General features: G+C 56.2%; 1 protein-coding gene across 9 annotated transcripts; it reads left to right on the top strand.

Annotated features, from left to right (window-relative positions):
* Positions 1-545: 545 nt before the first annotated feature.
* Positions 546-22,207, top strand: Aspg (asparaginase). Of its 9 annotated transcripts, none has more exons than XM_076921026.1 (15): positions 546-817; positions 6,490-6,598; positions 7,436-7,519; positions 8,797-8,922; positions 10,328-10,411; positions 11,177-11,241; positions 14,781-14,893; positions 15,649-15,864; positions 15,979-16,092; positions 16,603-16,713; positions 17,820-17,915; positions 18,226-18,389; positions 19,719-19,805; positions 21,075-21,174; positions 21,390-22,207. In XM_076921026.1, exons 1-15 carry the CDS (start codon positions 736-738, stop codon positions 21,519-21,521), a joined length of 1,683 nt encoding a protein of 560 aa, XP_076777141.1. In that variant the 5' UTR covers positions 546-735; the 3' UTR covers positions 21,522-22,207. The 9 variants fall into 9 exon arrangements, with proteins under 9 accessions (XP_076777141.1, XP_076777143.1, XP_076777142.1 ...); XM_076921027.1 differs by having other exon boundaries at positions 547-817; positions 15,682-15,864; XM_076921022.1 differs by having other exon boundaries at positions 547-817; positions 7,436-7,547; positions 11,177-11,303.
* The last annotated feature ends 604 nt before the right edge of the window (positions 22,208-22,811 follow it).

The following is a 22,811-nucleotide window of genomic DNA, read 5'->3' as shown; positions in this document are numbered from 1 at the left end:
CTCTACTCACCCGTGCCTCTGGTAGCAGAGGTCAGGTTAGGACAAACCAGTTTAACCACTCTGGGGTCTAGAGTGTCCCTTGGTCTCCCTCCTGAGCCAGTGACCCCAAAAGAGGTTCCAGAAGGATCTGAACCTGTGCCGCTGAGATCTTGAACTCCCAACCTCTGGGCCTCTGAATTCCTAGCAAGTAATCAAGGCTGGGACCATTGCCCACCATCCCATTGAGATAGCCCCACCTTTGCCTAAAGCAGTCCGGAGGGAACATTTCCGGGCCACCCAGCTCTTAGTGCTCCTGGGGTTCCCTGTCCTCCTGGTGCCTCTAACTCACAAGTGAGTCCTGACTCTCAGAAACTCAAGGAGTTTGTGGAGAGGGTCTAGACCGGGACTGGAGAGTGGCCCTGACTGGGCATTCTGGAGGTCCCTGGCCTCTGAGTTAGGTAAGGCAAACCCAGAAAACCCGCCCCATTTTGAGGCCCCACCCCCTACGGTCTCAGCCCATCCCAAGCAGACATCCTTCCTGCCCTTTAAAAGAGTCCCGCTCTCTACAAGTGTCCCGCTCTCTACTTTGAAGGCGACTCCTCCTCCACCCCAAGGTCCAGCCTACCTCGGATCTTCAGTTCCCACCAACCAGAGGAGCCCCAGAGTTCCAGTAAGCCCCACCCTGCAGGCCCCTCCGCTTCCCGGTCTTGCTTTCCCTTTGGCTCTGTCCCCACTGAGGAGCCCGCTGTCCCAGCCATGGCGCGTGCTACCGGACCTGAGCGGCGGCTGCTGGCCATCTACACTGGAGGTACCATCGGCATGCGGAGCGAAGGCGGAGGTGAGTCTATGTCCCCAAGCCCTAAGCAGAAAAGCCTCAGGGCTGGGACACTGGGAACTCCGGAGCTGTCTCTAGCAAGGGGAGACAGGACCTTTCCTCCTCCAGTAGGGAGCTCTGGTGGCTGGGAATCTGAAGCCCAGGTCCTAGAAGGGGTGAGGGGCATGACAACTCTTCCTGAACTGAAGAGTTCCCCGAAGCCATGAGACACAGGGACCGAGGAGGGACCTCGGAAGATTGCTCTCTTCTGTGCCTGGGGCTCTGGGAAGGATGCTGGAACATTCCACACCCTCTAGCCTGTGAAAGCCCTTAGGGTGAGGTAGCTTCCTTTTGGGAGGATTAGCACAGCCTCAGGCAGAGCTGCTTGCCTGCTCTCCCCATGCAGAGACCTTTTAGCTTTCCTAAGCTGGGAAACCTTTAGTTTTCTTAAGGGCCAAGCTGGGTGCTCAAGGAGCTTGGGCACCAGCATCAGGGTCTTGGAAGGCTGTCCTCTTACACACTCTGCTGCCTCTGGTTGAGATACTCTGGTGAATGCCCATGTGGACACGCCACTAGCAGGTGAAGCCATGGCCAATTTGTTTGGCCTTCACTGGAATGATGGACAAATGACAGCCATTAAGGAGCTGAACTCTGGAGGGCCAGTTACTGCCAGTGGGCACAGAGGATGGGTTGTGTTGGGGCCACTCTCAGAGGGCTCCTTGGAGAACACAGGCCCCTGGAAGGAGCCTCTGCCTGGCTGGGGAGGAAGTGTGGCCAGACCAGGACCTGAAGTGTGAGGGAAGGAGAGAGGAACCCAGCACACAGCTTAGAGAGGAGACTTCGGAACTGCCTAGAACAGGGACTGGCCCTATGCACTGGGACCTTGCCCCTCCTCTTCACGCTTCGCCTCTCGGCTTGACACATGGGTGACTTCAGACCTGTTGAACCTAACTGGTATGGCCCAAGCTAAGGGACCAGCGGACTCTGAATACAGTCCCACCTGTGGTGACATTGCGTCCCATGCTGTGTGGATGTTTGTGTGTGTGCTATGGTTCTCTTAAGAGGGTGGAAGAGCATGATGGGGCAGGAGAGTGGAATGCACACTTTGAAACCCCAAATCAGTAGGGTGTGGGTTTTCAGATGGGTGAGGACCTTGTTGGACCCTTAGGAGCCTGCTCCATGCTCTGGAATATGCAAGCCCTGGGGAGAGATGGAGCCCAGCAGGCATCTGCCCTGGTTTAGAAGTTCCTTCCTCAGGGTGGCAGACACTCCACTCAAGGAGGTCAGCGTGATAACAGGCTTCAGACCCCTGGGAGAGGACAGGCAGCAGCCGGGACAGCATGGTTCTAAGCTGAGGGCTCTGTTCCCCAGACCAGCTGTTTCCAGAAACCCATCCCAGGCCTTGATGGGACCCCCACAGCCTTCATGGGACCCCCACGGCCTTCATGGGACCCCCACGGCCTTCGTGGAACCCCACAGCCTTCACTGGACCCACTGGCCTGTAGCTGCTGGCCCTTTTTCCCTCTTTAGAGCAACTTTAGAGAGCCTTGGGCTTGGTTTTCAGGGGACAAGGGAGAACTAAAAAAGAGATCTGCCGGGCAGTGGTGGCGCACACCTTTAATCCCAGCACTGGGGAGGCAGAGGCAGGCGGATTTCTGAGTTCGAGGCCAGCCTGGTCTACAGGGTGAGTTCCAGGACAGCCAGGACTACACAGAGAAACCCTGTCTTGAAAAAACAAAACAAAACAAAACAAAAAAAGAGAGAGGTCTGGCCTTTGGTGACCCCCGAGGGGGATCTACACACGTGAATGAGCGGCCAGTGCTAAGTCTTAGAGCCTTGGGCTTGCCTCATGGGTGGCTGAAGCCGCTGGTTCTTCAGATAGATAGATGTGAGTGGGTGCCTTGGCTTGCTATAAAGGGAAAGCATTTCTAGAAATGAGGCAGAACCCAAAGCAAGGCAAATTGGGTAATGCTTAAGCCTGGAACCTGGGGCTCAGGCATGTCGCAGCCCTGTGTGCCCTGCTATGGGGTGGCTGAACTGTGGGCTGTAGGCCCTGCCTGCCCTGGACGGCCCCATGAGCATGAATGATTAACCAGCTTGGCCCTGCTTTATGTGGGTCCTGGCCTCTTGTGAGTGGGAGTGGTGGCTTCCGCTACAGAGAAGCTGTTTAGATTGTCACTGTTGGAACAGCTCGTGTACCTGCTGGTAAATAGTGCCTAACACTGTGTGACGAACCCTGCCAAGGCAAGAGAGGACAGAGGTGACAGCATGCCTCACCTCTTCAACACCTCTTTCAGTGTTTAATGGAAATGTCACAATTCAAAAAAACCCCAAGCCTGGTCCTCGGCTTGTCTCAGTGACACCTGGGCATCCAAGGGCTTCCTGTGTTAACTAGGGTACCTCTTGCCTGCTGCCCTTGGGAGTCATTCCTTACGGCTGCCACAGGGGAGCTAAGCTTCTGCACAGAGTAGCCAAGCTGCTCCCTGCCCTGTGGTCACAGTTGGCGCCAGCCCAACAGTCTAGTCAGGTGGGATGATGCCCAGTGTGACCACTGCCCAGGCCAGCGGGAGTTTCCAGGTAGGGTGGGGTTCAGCTTCCCAGGGTTAAATGTTTTGGGGGTCTCCTCCATGGGAAAAGGATGCAGCTTATAAAATCAGAATAGGGAATGAAGGCCAGTATTAGAACACTGAAAGAAATCACAAAAGTTCTAATTTAAATGGAATCCAGAAAAATGGTCACACCTGGCAGCTCAGGCCTTATCTTCCTTGGCTTTTTTTTTTTTTTTTTTTTTTTTTTTTTGGTTTTTTGAGACAGGGTTTCTCTGTTGTACTGGAACTCACTCTATAGACCAGGCTGGCCTGGAACTCAGAAATCTGCCTGCCTCTGCCTCCCAAACGCTGGGATTAAAGGCGTGCGCCACCACCGCCTGGCTTCCTTGGCTATTTCTGACACTTTTTTTCTAAGATCTTGTCATGTGATAACAAGTTTTATAGTTTCTTTCCAGAAAGAAAAGCATAGGAGAGTTTAGGTTTCTCTTGGCTGGTTTTAATACTTCTCAGATGCCCCCCTTTAAGATGGGGTTCCCAGGGTCTGTACCCCCTCAGTCCAGCCCATGATTACCCCAGGAGCCATTACGCACGGTCAAAGTTAATAGTCCAGCTGTGGACAGAAGAAGACCCTTGCCTGATGCAAACATGTCCACAGGTCCCTCGCCTAAGTGCACCCCCCACTTCCTCTTCCCTGGATGTGAACTGCCACTTGGAATATCTGTAGATGCTCCAGTGCCATCTGCTGTCGAGGGAACTCCCATGAGACTGGAGGTCTCAGTGTCCTGCAGTTGCCAGTCATTCAGCGTTGAAAGCCTCAAGGCCTGTCCCTCTTTCTGGAGGCAAAGTTTAAAGTTTCAAGGCCTTAACAGCTGAGTGGTCTTCCTGCCTCCTCCACCTTTTGGTGGCTGCCAGGGTCCTTGGTTTGAGGCCACATTCCTCCCGTCTGTAATGAGACAGCACCTCTGTTCTGCGTGCTGCACTGCCAAATGGCCTCCGACGTGTGTCACTCCCCTGCCTGTCTTTTCTTTCGAGGACACACAGGTGAAAACCCAGCTTCTTCTCTCCCTCCCTGGGAACTTTACACAATCATTCCTCTAAAAACTTTGTCACAAAAGGCAAATGCTGCAGGTTCTAAGACAAGGATGTGGGTAGCTCCTGAATATGCAAGCAGGCTGCTGTCCTGGTCACACCTAGGGTGTCTCTGGAGGCTCATGGGGCTGACTAAACATACAGGGTTCCTCTGTTTTCCAAGCCCAGTCCACCAAACATTTCCATAAGTGACAGTGACAGCAGACAGTTTTAGGGACTCCATGGCAGGCTGGGGGTGTGTTGGAGATCGGATGTGGTTAGTGAAGCTGGTGCATGGAGGCATGGCAGTGGTGGGCAACAGCTTTGTCAGCTCCAGATTCTGCAGGCTGCTGACCTGCACCTGGGGGTGGGGCATAGAAGCATATCGGATCTGTGTTTTACTTGTGACCATGTTCTCAGGAGCGAGAGCTACCCTGTAGCAGTGAGGGGCTGGCAAGCACAGAGGAGTTGGAGGATACCTGAGGAGGAGAGATGGGAGAGATGTTACTATGGGAGGAGGGGCTGGCAGGGGACCTGGGGCTGGCTGGAGTGCTCAAGTGTCCTTATAGTCAGCCCAAGAAATAGGATGTAGGCAAGAGCATCCTTGGGAAGGTAGGCCCCTGGTCACGTGGTAGGGTTGATGCTTTCATGGCTACTTGCCTCAGGGTGAGGGAGGTGGCATCAAATTTAGTTGAGGCTGGTACTCCTCTGGGGCCAGCAGGTCTGCAAGCTGCATAAGGGGATACTGAGGGCTGAGCCCTCCCTCACCTTGGTGCCCCTCAGCACCAGCTGCACCTTCTTGGGTAAGTTACTGGCAGCTTGGTTCAGGATGTGGAGTGGAGCGGGGAAGGAAAGCCTGCTAGGCCAGAGATGGGGCTCCTCCCCATGGTCCCTAGAGGTGTCTGTGTCCCCACAATAAGCACAGGGCCTCACGGCAAAAGGACTCTGCAGCTGTGATCGGAAGGGGGGCAGAGGGGCCAGGTATTGAAGAGGGGGCATGGGATAATAGTTGGGAAGGAGTCCAGTGGATAAAGGTCCCTCGGCCTGCAGCAAGTGAGACTGATTCCTATATCAGGGCTTGGTAGCGGGCACAGTGTGCCCATCTAGTGCTGAGAAAGAACCAGGCTGTTGAAGGACTGAAAACGGTCCAGCCAGCAGAGGCTGTGCTGTGACCAGGTGATACCCATGACTGACACACACCACCGCCTTCCTCCTGAGGTCTCATGGGCCTTTACTGCTGTGCTCAGGGCCCAGGCATGTGGGGAGGCTCTCACACAGGGATTGGTACAGCGACTATGTCTGAGGAGGTTACCCAATCTGCCCAAGGTCACAGAGCTAGCAGAGAGCAACAGCTGGAACTTCAGTCTTGTTTTCTGGGAGCCTCTGCCAGACAGTAGGAACCATGCCCTTAGATCCAGGTTCCTCAGATACTAATGCTACAGGGTGGGTCGGGGCACTTGTGTGCTGGGTCTTGTTTGGGGATGGGGATAGGGTGCCTGAACTGGACTTTGGAGAAGCTGTACACAGTCCATACTCCCTGGGAGTTCATAGAAGGACATTATGACCTTGGCATCAGAGATGACTTCCTAGAGGAGATGCTTCAAGCTGGACCCAATAGATGAGAAAGGGAGTGGCGTGGACAGTGCTCATGGACGGGCAGGGGTAGGACTGTGAATGTACATAGCAGCCATTGGGTCAAAGCCTGGAGAGGACCCGGCCCCACGGACCCCTCTTGGTGGGTTGGACAGACACATTTGATACAAGCTGAGGCAGGACAGGGTAGATATTGGTGCTTGGAGCTTCTGGGGTCGTCTGGGTTTAAGATTAGGACTCTCTGAGGAGTCGGCTCCAGAGGAGGATGGCAAAGCTTCCAGATGAAGCTGCTACCTAAGTTAGGGGCAACTGTGGCCCAGCCCTCCCAGCCTATGACATCTGTGAGAGTCTTCTCTGGTCCAGCTGAAGCCTGACCCCTGCCCTAGTCCAGAGCCTGACACCCAGGAGGAGGGATGGGTGTTTGACTGTGAGCATTTGCTATGGCCCTGATCTGGAGCCCACGTTCCACTTGGACTCTGCCCACAGTGCTGGTACCTGGAAGAGGCCTGGCTGCCGTCCTGAGGACACTTCATATGTTCCACGACGAGGAGTATGCCCGGGCCCACAGCCTGCCCGAGGACACGCTGGTGCTGCCGTAAGTGAATATTCTTCCAGGCCCCGTGGCAGGGATGATGTGCAGCTGTCCTAGGGTTGAAAGGGTGGGCAGGTCCTGTCAGGACCGGAGGATGCAGCCTCTGGTGTCCTGGGACCTCCGTGTGAGCCATTTGCATGAGCATCTCTGATACCTTGAGATCATGGACTTTGGCCTTTGCCTTCTACCAGAGGAGGACATGTGCGCCATGGTGTGCCTGGGACTCAGCTTATTGTCAGACCTTCCTCTTCTGCTCCCCTTAAGCGCTTGAGCTTGAAAGGGCGGGAGTAAAGGAAGCTCTCAGCAAGCATGATAAGGACTCTCCCCTCCCCCACCCCTATTGGAAGAGGCTGGGGTGACCAGGTGGCCTCTCCCTCTTCAGCATGGCTGTCTTGTGTATCCCCACTGCCCTAGCTACCTTATACCCTTCATAGCCGAGTGAGGTGGATTTCTGCTCCACATGACCTCTCTCTGAGCTAGTGTAGGGACACTGCTTAAGGTTAGCTTGTCTACCTCTTGGAGATGCAGTCTGTCCCTGGAACTTGAGGTGGAAGGGAGGCTGGGCTTGTACTCATGATGTGAGGCTAGTGAAGGGGAGCCCATTTACCGAAATCACACAGCCCCCTTCCACACTGAGCCCCTGCCGGCACGGGCACAGCCCCTTCCACACACCACCTCCCAGAGAGCCACAGCCCCGCCCACACTCTAGCCCCTCCCAGGATGCCAAAGCCCCTCCCAAGATGCCACAGCCCCACCCCCACCCCAGTTGGAGACCGCTTTGGAGGTGGGGCTTTGGATCGGGAGAAAGGCAGAATGGGAGACAGGTTCTGCCTCCTGCAGCCCGGCCAGTCCTGACCAGAGGATCATCTACACGGTGCTGGAGTGCCAGCCACTCTTCGACTCCAGTGACATGACCATCACTGAGTGGGTTCAGATTGCCCAAACCATAGAGGTAGAGGGTGGGAGTGTGGGTAGGGCAGAGTGTGGGAATGGTAGGGCCATGGGCGGGGCTGTGGGGTGTGGGTGGGGCCAGAAAGCTGGGTTGGGCTGGAAGATGGGTATGGATATCAGGTGGATCCTGGGGGAGGTTATGGTGTGGGAGGGGCTAAATGTAGGCGGGACTGGAGGGCAGGGCAGGCCTCCTGCAGAACACTGGGCAAGTAACTATGGGCTCATGATAGAGTTTGTGTCCACGTGAGACGTGGCAGTAACCTGTATGGCAGCCCCGGGAAAGGGCTGGGTCCTGGGCCACGCACTGCACAGTCCGATGTCCTTTCTGTCATACGAGTAGAGGCTGGCTGCTCATACAGTTGACCTGTTCCAGTTAGTACTGTGGTGGGATATGAGGAGGCTGAGTAGCTTTGTGGACCTGACCCCCTAACCCCCATCCCAACCTTAGAGTTGCTTCTCAGTGGGTTTGGCACCAGTTCCTTCATCACAGTGTCTTGTACTGGTAGTTGTAGCATCGAGGGCAGCTGCTTTACCCTGGAGCTAACCCTCCCCTCAGCTTTTCTCCCATGATCCCAGACCTAGCTCTCAGGCGCAGCCATACCTATACTAACTTGCCGCCATTAAGAAGCCCCAGCTGTCCTGAATAGGGTAATCTTCCTCACTTGTGGCTGACAGAGTCTCTGGGCTAGGTCTGGTTGGTGGTACTCTGTCATGAAGCAGGGTAAGCTACACCTCAATCTCATGAAGGTTTTCTGGGCACGGAGCCTGGTGCTCTTCAAAGCTGGGAAGCCAAGCAGCTGTACCGCATATGGCCAGCAGAGGGCACACTGCTCCATGAGACTGCCTAGCTCCTCTGGTCTTTCATGGAACCTCTTAGCCCTCAGAACTGTTGTCTTGGCAGCCACAGCTTTGGCCAGCATGCCACCAGGAAGTGATGGTTAGAGAGTGTCCACCATGGACAGTTTGCTCCTGGGAGGCGCCAGATGAAATTCTGGGGAGCTAGAGTCCCTGGGGCCCCCATACTCTCATTGTTTTGAAGCAAGCTACAGAGTAGGACCCCCGGCAGAGACTGCAGAGATGGCCTGTGGGGGTGGGGGGAATGAAAGAGTGCCACACCCAGCCCTCAACCAGCATCCCAGGCATTTCCTCTTTCTCATGGACTGTGAGGAGACACCTGCTTGCTCCATGTTCTCAGGAAAAGGCCTGTGGTGGAGAGACCTGGCCTGTCCTGAGCTCATTCCTTCCAACAGAGACACTACACACAGTACCAGGGCTTTGTGGTCATCCATGGCACGGACACCATGGCCTTTGCTGCCTCAGCGCTCTCTTTCATGCTGGAAAACCTGCAGAAACCGGTCGTCCTCACGGGTGCCCAGGTAATACGTCCTCAGAGTTAGAGACCTCCAGAGGCCACAGAGCCAGACTGTGGCCAGCCCTGGGCTTCCTGCCAGTTAGTGTGTGTAGACACTTTAGGTGTTGACCCTGCCTGCCCACTGCACTCTTGCTGAACTGTCTGGATAAGCTCCTACCAATTTCTGAAGCGAGGGACCCACGGGCTCCTAGAGGTCTTACCCATTAAGGTCTCAGGGGTACTCAGAGCCTGTGCCCTCACAGCTCTCCCATGTAAAGATTTTTCCCCTCTTCTTTCTGCTGGGCTTCATGTCTGCTGTGCAGTGCCACCGCCCAAGACTTAGCACGGCAGATACACGTAGAGCAGCTCCTCAGGAAAGTCCCCCACCCCGCTTCTGCTCCTCTTCTGGTGCTATCCCTAACAACTCTTACATATGCCATCACCTCCTCTGGCCCTAACCTAGTATACCTTCACCCAGACCAAAGCCGATGGAATGCTGTGGTAAGCGACTCTATCTGTACCTATGGGTGACCAGTGGAGCCAATCCTACCCAAACCCTTCAGAATCCCCCTTGGGCCAGAGGCCAAGGAAGCCAGCATTTGGGTCCGTCCCTTTGAACATAACCTGGAGGACCCGCCACCAGGTGGGGGTGGTGGCTCAGCTGTTCCCCCTAGGAAACCCTCTTTTCAGAGCGCCAGGTACTGTTGGGAGTGCTGGCTCGGCTGCTCTGGCTCAGTCTCTCCAATTTCCCAGAGAACCACATAGTGCAGTAGCCCAGCTCTGGGAAGATCCATGACCAATCATTCCTAGTCCTTATTATTCCCGGGAGGGGGAAACTGAGGTTCAGTGGCCATAGGTCCTCCCAAGCTCATGCACCCTAGGGGGAGCCTCCCTCCAGAGACGCTGCATGGTCTGCCCCAAGCTGAGCATTCTCCAGCCAGATGCTCTGCAGGCCTGGCCGCTCCGTACCCCACAGCAGTCCCGCTCACTTGAGTCCTCTTGGGCACCGTTCAGCCACTCCTGACACTTGTCTGTGGTATACCTAGGCAGCGGAGGGACAAGCCAGGTTGCTCTGCAGGTCTCAGAAAGGACTTTCCACCCTGAGCCACCTGCCTCCCCCATAGCTCTTGGAGTAGTGAGGGAACTGGACTTTGCAGCTTTGTGGGCTGGGGGGTGGGGGGGCGAAAACTTTACCTGGGTGTCTACTGGTTTCTTCTGTGGCAACCAAGTGGACAGGTCAAGGAGCCCAGTGCAGACTTTGCCAGTGGTTAGCAGCCTTGGGAGTGGGCTGAGAATCTCCACACCCTACTCCTCAGCCAGAGCCTTCCTCGACTTCTCTGCCTGGCTGGGCCTGAGCGGTTTGCCTAGAGCCGGGATCTGGGTATGTCGTGACTCCCCAGGCCACAGCCGCCTCTCTGCCCTGTCTCCAGGTACCTATCCATGCACTGTGGAGTGACGGCCGTGAGAACCTGCTGGGGGCTCTGCTCATGGCTGGCCAGTACGTCATCCCTGAGGTATCTGGCCTGGCTGCATGTGTGGTCTGGGTGGAGGGCGGGGAGTGAATGCCAGGGTTGTGGTTATGGAACACATGGGACCTATGTATGGGCCAGAGGTTGGAACATCTGTCCCTACCCTCCCAAATAACACGACTGTGAAAAACTTGGAAAGGAAAGCCCCGCCCCCTCCACGCCGACACCCCTGTCGGCAGCCAGGTTTTATGTCGTAGATATTCTACCCTGTGTTATCTACATACACATAGTCCATGGGAATGGACTGTGTCCACCTTAGGCTTGGAGTCTGTTGTGTCCTCGTGAGCTCTTTGTCTCACCTGACAGAAGAGGAAGACAACACAGGCCTGTCCCTCACAGGCCAGGCTAGGAGTAGCTTCGTCTTTAGCTATTCACTGGAGATTGGTGAGGTCAGGGTTAGGAATTATGAAAGAGAAGCAGGCAGGTCAAGGGTGGTCCCCCAACCTCATTCACCTTAGAGGAGTCTCTGGAGTCCCTGGCTCCTCGTACCAGTAGTCTAAGCACCAGTGGAGAGGTGCTGGCCAAACAGCTAGCCAGCGCTTCCTGCAGCCCTCTGTGTATTCAGTGCCAGGCTTCCGGGGCCCCAGGGGACTTGGGTCTGGTATTGGTGGTATTGGCAGGAAGGTGACCTGGGAGGGACCCTGTTACCTTCAAGGTTTAGTATGCGGCTGCCGTGTGGGGCTGGGAGAGGGCTGGCAGGTGTCAGGGGCCGGCCGGCTCTGAGCTGCTTGCTGTCTTGCCCTCCCACAGGTCTGTCTATTCTTCCAGAATCAACTCTTTCGGGGCAATCGGACAACCAAGGTGGACGCTCGGAGGTTTGCAGCCTTCTGCTCCCCTAACCTGCCCCCTCTAGCCACTGTGGGCGCAGATGTAACAAGTAAGAGGATCGGAAAGCTCAGTGAGGAGAGCGGGGGTCCTGGGGGCCGTGTGGAGGTGGGAGACCTCCATGGTGAGCTCAGGCTCAGAGCTTGGGAGTCTGGCTCACACGACCCTCAGCTGAGAAGTTCCTCTCGGTGACAGCCTATGGCTCTGCCATACACATTGGGTCTTCATCGAACCTAGCTTTTTGTAGTCTAACATGGCTCTTAGGAGTTCCAGAGGGTCCTGGTCCTGAAGCTTCCATAAGGGATTAGACACACCTAACCCTAAGTGCAGAGTGGACTCCAGTGCCAGCCAGACCTTGACTCTAATGACCTCTAGCTTCCCTTCTTGGATATATGTATCCTCCTAAGAGCCTCTGTCTCTCTCAGCTCAGGGCAACTGTCTCCTGATCCTTCCCTGGCCTGTCCTAACCAGGTATAGAGGAGCCTTGAACAGCCATCTGATCCTGGGGCAAGTGCCTCCACTGTTCACTAATCCCAGGTTCTTGAACACAGCCCCAGACCTGCCTATAACTGAGATGCAGGCTCCGGCTCTGGTCCCTGCCCTATTGCACCTAGTAGGACTGGGCTTCCGTGCGCATGCTCAGGTCGGGCTGCTAGTCTCGAGCCAAAGCAGCTCTTGTCTGACAGGGTGATTGGCAGCATCCCATCCCTCTAGGAGGGTGGGGGCAGCCCTCACCCACACTATGCGTCTGCCTGGGCACAGCAAGTCCTGTGGGTGGGACGCAGCATTGCTGGGACCTGCAGGTTCTTGGTATTCTTCCTAGGCATTGGAAGCTGTTTCAGGTTCAGGAGAACCTCCAGAGACAGCAGGGCTACTTCCTAAAAGCCTTCCCTTCCCCCTGTCTAGGCAGGGAAAAACCTCAAGCCTGCACACCAGGGTCTCTGGAGTGGCAGACATCCACTTTTTATCTGGGGGGCCTGGACCTGTTAAAGCCTTGGAAGAGCCTGCATTAGATGGTGGTTTATGGTAGTCTGGCTGTTAGCCCATGCTGCATGGTGGCACTGGTGGCCCAGGGAGGGGACAATGCTCTGCAGCTCAGCTCTCTAAGCCTGAGTCACTCCTTATCTGGGCTCAGGGTTGGAGATTCTCCTGTGGGCAGAGAAGCCTTCACCCTGATTCTAAAAGCCTCTGCCACACTGGGACACCTGGCCTCCAAGCCCAGCCCAGCCCAGCCCAGCCCAGCCCAGCCCAGTCCAGCCCAGCCCAGTATAGATAGCTTCTCTGGCCCAGAGCTGAGGCTCACCCCCAGTCCCAGCCCAATATCCTGATCCTCCATCCTGCTGTGTGGGTGTGTGAGAACCTGCACCTCGCCTTCTTGCTATCGGCAGGGCTGCCCAGCCGGTTCTGACATCTCCGTGTGGAGAAATCTTGGGCTCTGCTTAGGGTGTGGTTTGCTAGGGCCTTGCGGGGTGAGGGGTATGGGGTTCCTGCATACACGTGCCTGCCTACCGCTTGCCAGCTCTCCATAGGACAGAGCCCTGACGATACCACATGATGTAGGCCTCCTGAGGGCTGCCACCAACTCTTCACTCACCCTCTGGGAGGTGAGGGGTCCAGGGGACCATCCTTGGTGAGAAACAGGAAGGATATAGACCACATCTGCTCAGTATGCTCTGTGCTGGTGCAGGGATACGGTGCCTGGGGCGGCTAGGCCTTGCTGGCTCTGCTCATTCTTGTGTACCTCCGCCCTCTTCCCCCCCCCCCGCCCCCCCCCCCCCCGGTCTCCTCACTCCTAGCTCCCCACTTCCACTCTGCCTCTGCAGGGAAGCCTCCCAGTCTCCAGGGCAGAGGAACAGAGGGAGGAGCCACCCCACTGCTAAGGCACCCCTGGTTGTCTTGTCCACTAGCTTGGGGTCTTACACCATATCTTTGACACACAGACATGTGGAACTCAGCGCCCAGCGCTGTACTTAGGAGCCACCTGCCTCCCAGAACCAGCAGGGCCACCTCAGACCCTAAGGCTAAGAGCAGACTAGACTACCAGGTGAGATTGATCTCTCAGCCTGGAGCACAGCAGAGGCTGTTAAAGGACCAAGGTGACAGCCTGGCCTAGTCACTACCGCCTTTCCCTTTTTGTCCTCAGAGTCCCTGTGTGTGTGTGGTGGGGGGGGGGAGGATTTAAAGATTCTAAGGAGAGACATCCTGGCTCATCAGGAGGGTGGCTGGTCATGGGGTGGTCCTTTGTCTCTGTGCACCCCCCACCCCCTCGCCATAATTCTTCTGATGGCAGCAACCCCGCCATCCAGCCTTATCTGACTGCCCAGCTGAGATGCAGGTCCTTAAATTAAAGGGCTCCTCACGCTGCCATTGTATCAGCTGACGGATGCTGCAGCCAGGTCGGCTGCTTGAGGGCCCTGCTCCCTCTCTTGCGCCACCCCCAGCCCTCACCCTTCCGTGTGTGTGTGTGTGTGTGTGTGTGTGTGTGTGTGTGTGTGTGTGTCCATAATGTTGTCAGGTTGATTATCACACGTGGCTGCTCTGTCTGCAGACCTCCTGAGTTCATGACCCCCTCACACGGCATAAGGTCAGGAGGACAGCAAGGGTGGGCAGTCTTGGAGGAGGTACCTGGAGCTGTGGTCCTGTCCCGGCTCTAACACCTCAAGGGTGCCGTTCCCCTTTCCAGGACTCAGTTTTCCTAGGCTGGACTAGAGTATCTAGTACCAGGAGGCCACCAACATCCCACTTATTGGGCTAGAGGCTTCTGGGTACCCAGGATTCATGGAGTTCCAGTGATAACTTGCCATGCCTGTCCCTGCCCGTGTGGCTGGTGCCTGGGTATAAACTCACATTGGCCTTTGACTCTGTGGACAATTACCCCTCTGGAAGGTCCCCTGGCATGGCTCTGTTCAAGGAATGCTGATCCCAAATTCCTACCTTCCCTTAACCTCTTTTGGCCTGGGATTCTGCCATTACTCAGTCTGGGGGTGGGAGGGTTGATGGACTCTACTAGGCCCCCTGAATTGGGGGGTAACGGATGGAAGCTCACTTTCTTTAAAGGTACCGGTTGAGAAGATCAACTAATTGATTTGATGGCCAGTGGGCATAGGAGGTCCCCAGTACTCAGCAAGAGGGCAGCAAGCTAGATTGTCTGATCAGAGGGTACCACTGGACTTCCTCTGGGACTAGCAGACGGCTGCTCCGGCCTTTGCACAGGCCAGTCCCTGCCCCACACACTTGAGATTAGTTAGGATTGTCTGGGGGGGGGGGTCTTCCTTCCCCTTCCATCTTGCTTGTCACCACCTGTATCGCCAGCGCTTGGCCTTCGCTCTTTCTCCTGACATTACCCCCAGGCCACAGGATTGCCGTGGAACGTGGCACCCACCGGCCTGAGGAAGACCAGGGCTGAATGGATTTGATTCCTGGGGGGAGGATGGGAAAGTGGGCGGACATGAAAGACTGGAGGAGGGCTGGAGCCTCAGCTGTCCGCGGTCTGCAGCTTACACACATGGAGACCTTTCTCTGTCCTCAGTCAACCGCGAGCTGGTACGGAAGGCCAGCGGGAAGAGCCATCTGGTGGTCCACAGCAGCATGGAACCGGACGTGGGCCTGCTGCGCCTCTACCCTGGGATCCCCGCCTCCCTGGTAGGGAAACATTAGAACCTTCTGCCCTGCAGGGTTCTCCAGGGCTCCCCAGTACTATGGTCTCACTTCTCTCTGCCCCCGGCCAAGGACAAGGTCTGCACAGAACCACGGCTTATCCGTTTGGGTAGCCTTTCCTTCTTAGCTGGGCTCTGCTCTTCCCAGGGTTGAAGTCTTGACTGCTTGAAGGTGCAAGGCTGAGCATCTAAGCTGAGTGTGGGCTTATGGACCCGTGAGGATGCGTGTGGACACCTGGTGCCACGCTTAGGATGCCACTCTGGGACTGGCTGGGCGTGTCCCCAGGACTCTGCTTTCTACTGTTCCTGTTTTCTTTTTGGCCAGGTCTCAGAGTGTAGCTCAGGCTGGCCCGTTGGAACTCCTCCCGCCCTGCCCACGGCTGCATCTCTCTCTGCCTTTTCTTGTGCTTGTTGTGCCCCTTTTGTTTCCTGTCTTAAGCATCTCTGAACTGGCTGTTGATGTAATATCTGTGGCGTCTCCCTTACCTGTTACATGACATGCTGGTAGGACACAAAACTGTCGTCTGTCCTTGAATGTAGTTGTCCTGCCTAGAGGAGTCTGGGCAGGGCCTATTCTGAGAATCTCCAAGTGTCAGGAGCCCTGCTTCTCCAGGCTAACACTAGAGGGGTTGGGGGGAATATGGAGACTCAGCTCTCCCCGCAGTTGAAGAGAGCCAGGTTACCCTGAGAGGGAAATCAGACAGCGGGGAAGCCTAGGATAAGCTTTGTTGCTCTTGCCAGCTGGAGCTCCCCAACTCTGTGCTCCATGCCCAGGTCCGGACCTTCCTCCAGCCCCCACTGAAGGGTGTGGTCATGGAGACCTTCGGCTCCGGGAATGGGCCCACCAAGCCAGACCTACTACAGGAGCTTCGGGTAGCAGCTGAACAAGGCCTGATCATTGTCAACTGTACCCATTGCCTTCAGGGGGCTGTGACTTCCGACTATGCATCTGGCATGGTAGGGGTACAAAGACGGCCTGGGGAAAGGGGAGGGCATCTCGGTTCTTTTTCCCCTTTGCTTGGGAGGTCCCTGAGCCATCCCCCTCTCCTGGCCTGCTTGTCTCTCCCACAGGCCATGGCAGGAGCTGGTATAGTCTCAGGCTTCGACATGACATCAGAGGCTGCCCTGGCCAAACTGTCCTATGTGCTGGGCCAGCCAGGGCTGAGCATGAATGACAGGAAGAAGGTGAGTGAACCTTTAGGACTTGGTGCACTTCTGTGAACACACTCTGCTGACTCCTGAGAGGGCCAGAAGGTGGATCTGTGTCTGCGTTCTGTAAGTGGAAGTGAAGAGAGGACCAGTGCTGACCCAGTTCTTCCAGACCACACCTTACCCTTCTCTGGGGAGTCTTTTATTCTGAGTACCAGTTCAGTACCCCTCCCTCACTGCTCCCGACACCCTGCCCTCCCTCCCCTTTCCCAGGTGGGACTCACACACACAGTGCTCCAGGCCTATAGGCTGCCAAGCCCTGGCTGAAGTCTTAGACAATCCAGAGCTTGTAGGGAGGCAGGGCAGAGCTAGCCTTCTGTGGGGATTGTGGGTCACACCAAGCCCTTGCAAAGTATCACAAAGGTGGAGTGTCAGACCCGCAGCAGGCCCGACTCCCTGCTTTGGAATACAGGTTGTCCCAATGAGTCTGGACTCCCTGATCCTGTGCTGGCTAAGCCCAGCAGCCTCTGTATCCTTCTGTTCTAGCTGCTGGCCAGAGATCTTCGTGGGGAGATGACGCTGCCCACAAGAGATGGCTCGCAGGATGGCATGCTGGGCTGCAGGGTAGCGTGGCTTCTCAATATGAGTGGCACCCAGGTACCACTGCGTTGTGAGGGGTGGCAGGGTCCAAACACACTCGGGAGATGGCAGAACCTACCATCTCCTGCACTGTCAGTCCAGCCAAGGAGGAGGACCAGGAAGAAGGTCTGGGGTGGATGGTGAGAATTTGGAGCAATCTCAAGGCAAGAGTCAGGAAAGGGACCTGTCTGTTGTATGGAGATATAAGAGATGGGGACAGCCAGCAGGGGCTGTTGAGGTCAGGGCATGTCCTGCTGGCTTGGGCCTCAAACTGGAGCTTAAGCAAGGTGAGGATGCCATCTGATCTAGATGAAGAGTCATCTGAAGAGTCAGGACTGACTGGGGCTTCAGGACTCTGAGCTGGGGGTCCCAGGCCACACAGCTGTACCTTGGAATGCAGCCTAATCTCCGAGCTTCCCTCCGCCCTCAGTACTTGAGTGTGCAGACCCTAGCAGGGGTGGGGACCAGGAGCCCAGCAAGTGGCCCCTGCAGAGTTAGCTCATGAGCCAGGTGGTTAGTCACTCCATGCTGGCTGTGGGCGTGACCTGTCATTAGTGCGGCTGCCTGCGTGATAAGGTTCCTGTCCCTTTAGGGCCCTGCTGGCCTGAAGCTGTAATTAGGCCAGCATGGATGCTGGACAAGGTGGCACTCTGAAGGCTTTCTGGGCCCTTGGAGAGCCCCTGGGCAACTGAGCAGTGGGATGGATGGTAGTCCTTCCAGGAATGTTATTATACCTGTGCACCAAGGCCCTTCTGGTCTATGTGGGGAGGGGTTGGGAGTCCTGTACCATTTTCCATGCTCTCTCAAGAACTGACCTGTGACTCTTATCCTGTCTGCAGTGGAGGCAGAAAATGAAACAGATGTCAGGGGTCATTGGCATAGGCAGCAGATAGAGGAAAACAGGTGGTCGCCTGGTCTTGTTTCCAGGGCATGGGGGCTCCTGCCAGAGCCCTCCAGTGGGACAGTTCTAGTGCTTTCCTCCTGCGGTGAGACCTCCTACCCCACCGTGTGGGGGAGACGGGTTCACACAGACGGGAACTGTTGGCTCTGCCTGTTCTTATCCCATGAATACTCAGTGACTCAAAGCATGGCAGTAGCCCATGTCCCCATTGCCTTCCCATCAGGAGGCCGATGCCATAAAGGATGTGCTCCTGCCTGGCCTGGCCCTGGCTGCTGCTCATGATGGTGACCCGGACACTCTGCAGGCCTTTGTGGAGCTGGTGAGTTCCCACCGAGGGGCCAGGTTAGCAGGCGTGACCACACACACACACATACACACACACACACACACACACAGAACACTTCCAGGCTAGCAGGCATGACACTGCTCACACACAAGGGCAGAACACCTCCCCAGAGTCTCAGTGAGCGTCTGACTAAGCCACATTGGGCAATGGGCCTGCATATTAGCCCAAGGGCTTTGCCGGAAGTTGTGGGGGTGGCTCTGTGAACCCCACTCTCATCCTTCCTAGTCCCCTAGCTGGCTCACCTGACTTGTCTTAGCCCTTGTGTTCTCTTGTGTCATCCTAGGGCAAAGATCTAAATCTGAAGGACTATCGTGGTCAAACCCCACTGCATCTGGCTGCACGGAGGGGACATGCTGCAGTGGTCACCATGCTGCTGCAGAGGGGTGTGGATGTGAACGCTCACGATGAGGATGGCCAGAGCCCACTACTGCTGGCCGTGAGGGGCAGGTACCAGGGCCCCGGGTGCTGCAGAGGGCATGAGGAGGTGGACGGAGGCCTATATCTGTGGGGCGGTCTGGAAGGGCTTCATGGAGGAGGTGGCCTCAGAAGATGCTGGCAGTGTCTAGGAAAGGAGAACAACACTGACAGTGTGAGGAGTTCCTGGTGACTTTCCATCATCCATGTGTCCCAAGGTCTGGCAGAAAAGGGGTTAGCAAAGGAGTTGTGACAGGCACAGATGACCTGGGTGGAGGTTCCCCAACAGGCCCTCGCCCCATGTGGAATGGTATCCACCTCAACCCGTCCTCTCCAGTCCTGCCTGCTAGGCTCTGCCCTGGAAATGCTAAGAGAGTGTGGGTGTTTGGGCATTGCCCAACACCCTGTGAGGGGAAGGAGACAGGACCCCGTGGGTGCCCTCAAGCCTGCCAGCTTCTCCAGTCTCATGCAGGAAGGCTGAGGTCACATGGTGGGTCCCACGCTGGAGCCAAGAGCAGCGTTAGGTGCAGAGAGTATGCCAACAGTTGGGTGCTTCCTCTCCTGTGACCTCTATGGCCATTCCATGTGGAGGCAGCTCGGCATAGTGTGGCAGGGGCAGAGGCCAGCCCGGCAGTGGTATCTCTACCAGAGCAGCTTCCCCTGGGCTTCTCACAGTAGCACACAGCTGCAGACCCTGGGGTGTTAGGGAGTCCCCGGGGTGCTTGAGTTGTCCAGGGATATCAGATGGTATTGTCCAGTCCTGGCCCCTCCCCAGAGACACCTCCACCCTGGGTTGGGGGTGCTGAGGCAGAGCCTTCTTTTTAGAACAGGTTTGGGAGGCTCTACCGTGTCCCTGCTGATAGCTCTGCCCTAGCAGGCAGCTCCCCCTCCAGATGTGGCTTAGCTAGATTGCCTCAGGAAATGGCTCCCGCCCCACTAGACCCCACTGATCATGTTCCTCATCCTATATCCAAGGGTGGAGTTGGGACACAGCTGACTTGGTTTCCCCAGAGCCTATCCAGGGTCTGAGCAGATAAGAGGTCCCTTTTGGTGTGTGACACAGTGGGACTGACTGAATGTGTCTGGAATGCTACTCCTGAGGAGGGAGGCCTCCTGGGGTGTGCAGTTTGCATAAGGAGCTGTAAGGCCATAGATTAGTGCCTTGTGGCTCCTGTGAAGGTACCTTGGATGAATGAGATGACACCCTAGTCTGGGCCAAGAGTCAGGGGACAGTCCTTGTCAGGGATTAGGCTGGGGTGTCTGGGTGGGCAATTCCTGCCCCCCAACCCCCTCCCCACACCTCTGAGAACTGAATGAGGCAGGATCCAAGCCACACTGACAATCAGCCCTTTTCCATGGCAGGCATCAGTGTGTCATTGAGCTGCTGCGGGCCGCCGGGGCTCGACTGTCTCCCCAGGAACTGGAGGATGTTGGGACAGAGCTGTGCAGGTGATGTCTGAGTGGCTGGATGTAAGGGGGATGGCCTTAGGGTCCTGGAAAGTAGTGGGGCTGCTGGGAGGGCCAAGTTCACCAGGTAGGGCTGAGGAGGGGGAGCCCACACCCAGGTGGCGTACACTGTCCCGGCTGACAGAAGTAGCCCCCTCAGACCTGTTACAGGAGTACCCAACTGTGCTGTGGGCTTGGTAGGCATGGGGGTAGGAGGACTAAAGACGGAAAGAGAAGAGCATATCTGGCCGTGACACCTGGGGTTGGGTGCTGTCATGCAGTGTTCATCCTGGGTACTGGAGATTGTCATGCGACTTCAGACTGACTTGTTGGGGTGCCCTCAGTCTACGGCCTCAGCCTCAGCCTCAGGCCCCTACACTGGTCTGCAGTATCCCAGGGGAAAAGTGCTGTTTGCTGACTCCACCCCCCAAGATGGATGGATAAGGGTTGCTTGCAGAAGCAATGGGGTCTAGAGTCCGCCATCCTTAAGGACTCTGCTTTACAGAAGCTGGGCTAACCTGAGCTGCTAGCTGGACTGAGGTATAGGGAACCAGTGTGGGTGAACTGGCTGGAGGTGCTTCCAGTATGATTCATCTCAGAAATTAATTGCACCACCTGGAGACTATGGCTTCCTGAGCAGGGCGGAATCTCGGGGCCACTTGAGAGTCTCTTCTAGCCTCAGTTTACCCAGGGTGGGGCTTGGCTCTCAGAGTAGAAATGCAGACTGTGGAAGGATGAAGACATTCTTCAAGGCTGTCCACTCTAACCTTCCTCCACAGGGAAAAGTGACCCCCACACTTCTTCCCCAACCGGGGTCCAGGGTTAACTTGGACCCTTCAACTCCCAGGTTCCCTTCTATAGCCACTGGCAGTCGTTAGTTATTTCCTTCTGCCTTGAGACAGGCTAGACACGTCACAAAGCCTGTGTTGTGAAATATGAAACTGGCAGGGTGTGGGTGTGTGCATACTCACAGGTGCACGTGTGTGTGTGTGTGTGTGTGTGTGTGTGTGTGTGTGTGTGTAGTGTCAAGTGTGTGAGCTCATGCCCTTGACCTGAGTCACAGTCACACCCCATTGGTGAAACCAGACTCCAGGCCGCCTGCCCACAGCTTAGACTCCTGCCCCAGGGCTGGGTGCTGCTGGGTCAGCTGTTTAGGGCTGTCTTTGTAAGAGTACGCAGGGCACTGGGGGAGACACATACAGAAGGTAGGCAGGTGAGGGACCCAGCAGGTTCTGACAGCTTCTCTCCATGCCCCCTCCTCCCAACTCCCAGGCTGGCATCAAGGGCGGACAGCGAAGGCCTGAGGGCATGGTGGCAGGCTGGGGCTGACCTGGATCAGCTGGACTATGATGGGCACAGTGCCCTGCAAGTAGTGAGTGCTGCCTCCTGTACCCTCCTCTCCAGGCCTCCTCCCCTCCCAAATCCCAGACCAGAAGCTGCCCATCCCTCCTAGGGAAATGACTTTCCTTAGAATCATCCCGCTCCATGAGGCTGTGCCCAACCAGTCCCCAGGGTGAGAGTAGGGCATCCATATTGATCAGTGGGGCTTTGGGGCTTCTGGGTGCTGCAGCCCAAGAGCCCCCACAGGTGTCTCTCCCCTGCAGGCTGAAGCAACTGGGAATACAGATGTGGTGGCCCTGCTACAGAGCTTTAAGGAAAGGGTCAGTGCTCAGCCCCAGACCCACTAGGTCCTGGGCTGGGCTGATAGCTCCTCAATGAACTCTCATTGGTTTGCAACTGGATCCTGGCACCTGGAGACAGCTGGAGGAAGTGGGTATGGGAGACACACGTCATCCAGAGCCCTTCTTGGGGACCCTTAGAGTACACACGGTCTTCTGGAGATAGAGGCTGCTGGGACTTCATGTAGAAGAAGCCATCTCAGACCTTCACCCTACCCAGTCTTGAGCTGAGTAACTGGAAAGGCCTAGGCCTGCTCCCAGCTGACAACCATCCCCATGGCTCTGGAGTTTTGAGACTGGGTGGGCTATTCTCAAACTCCTGGGACTGCCTGGAACCCAGACACGGGGCACTTGGAGTGGAGGAGGGGGAGCCCTACCTCTGGATGCATCTCCTGTAGGTCCTCAGCAGACCTTGTTCCCAGGAAGTGCTCCTTGGACCCCGGACCTGCTGCAGCAGGAGCTGTTCCTTATTGCCCCAGGGACCTCAGGCACACACCAGCTGATTGGCTACTATGTTAGCGTCATTGTATTGGGTGAAGAGTTCCAGAAACCAGCTCTTTCTGGCCTTGTTATCTCCTCCAGCCACGTGTCCCAGGAGCTGACTCAGCATCGGACTTATCCTCCCCTAATTTGGGGTGTTTTCTGCTGATTGCTTCCCAACCCATTGGCATGACAATCTGGAGGTCTTTGTTGAGCAGAATGTCAATAAAGTTGCTGGGACAGCTGCTCCTTGGCCTGGATGGGTCTGTGGGCTGTGACTGTGTACGCATGTGGGGAAGAGGCCTCAGGCTGTGGGGCAGAGAGCCATCCCACAGCAGACAGTAGTCCACTGAAGCAATCATCCTGACGCTGGTCTGGCATGGCAGGATAGGGTGACATGGGGAGGGCCCGAGAAAGCGGCCCTGCCCCACCTCCATCCCCTCTGGCGGCTTCTGGCCCCATCCTGATTTCTTCTCTTCTGGGGCTCAGTCACCTTTTTGAGGCAGACAGGGGCTGAAACCCTGGTGTTCTGGCAAATAGTCCTCAGGCATGGGGGGTATGGGGAGGGGGATAGTGCATCTTCCAGCCCTCAACCTGCTAGCCTCTGGCCTGGGCTGCTTGTGGAGAAGGCAAGGATCCTGCCAGGGTAAGCAGGTGGGCATCCTATCACAGGTGGGCAGCTGTAGGTGTTGACTGAGGCATACTGGGACTTTGGAAAGCAGGCATCTGCTCAGCCCTCAGTCCAAACATCTAACAAGGGCATGACCCTCCCCAGACTTTAGTTCCTCAGGTGTGAGACACTGTCACCTACTCTGCCACAAACAGCCTTTGCCCTTTCTTGCTAGTAGCA

This window comes from Arvicanthis niloticus, chromosome 23 (assembly GCF_011762505.2).
Source record: "Arvicanthis niloticus isolate mArvNil1 chromosome 23, mArvNil1.pat.X, whole genome shotgun sequence".
Lineage (NCBI taxonomy): Eukaryota > Metazoa > Chordata > Mammalia > Rodentia > Muridae > Arvicanthis > Arvicanthis niloticus.
This window is presented reverse-complemented; position numbering and strand designations above follow the sequence as displayed.

Coding starts and splice junctions, on each gene's coding strand:
- Aspg (XM_076921022.1), top strand. CDS start 736: ATGGCGCGTGCTACCGGACCTGAGCGGCGGCTGCTGGCCATCTACACT. Junction 8,923..10,327: donor TCGTCCTCACGGGTGCCCAG/GTAATACGTCCT, acceptor CCCTGTCTCCAG/GTACCTATCCATGCACTGTG. Junction 15,865..15,978: donor CCGACTATGCATCTGGCATG/GTAGGGGTACAA, acceptor TCTCTCCCACAG/GCCATGGCAGGAGCTGGTAT.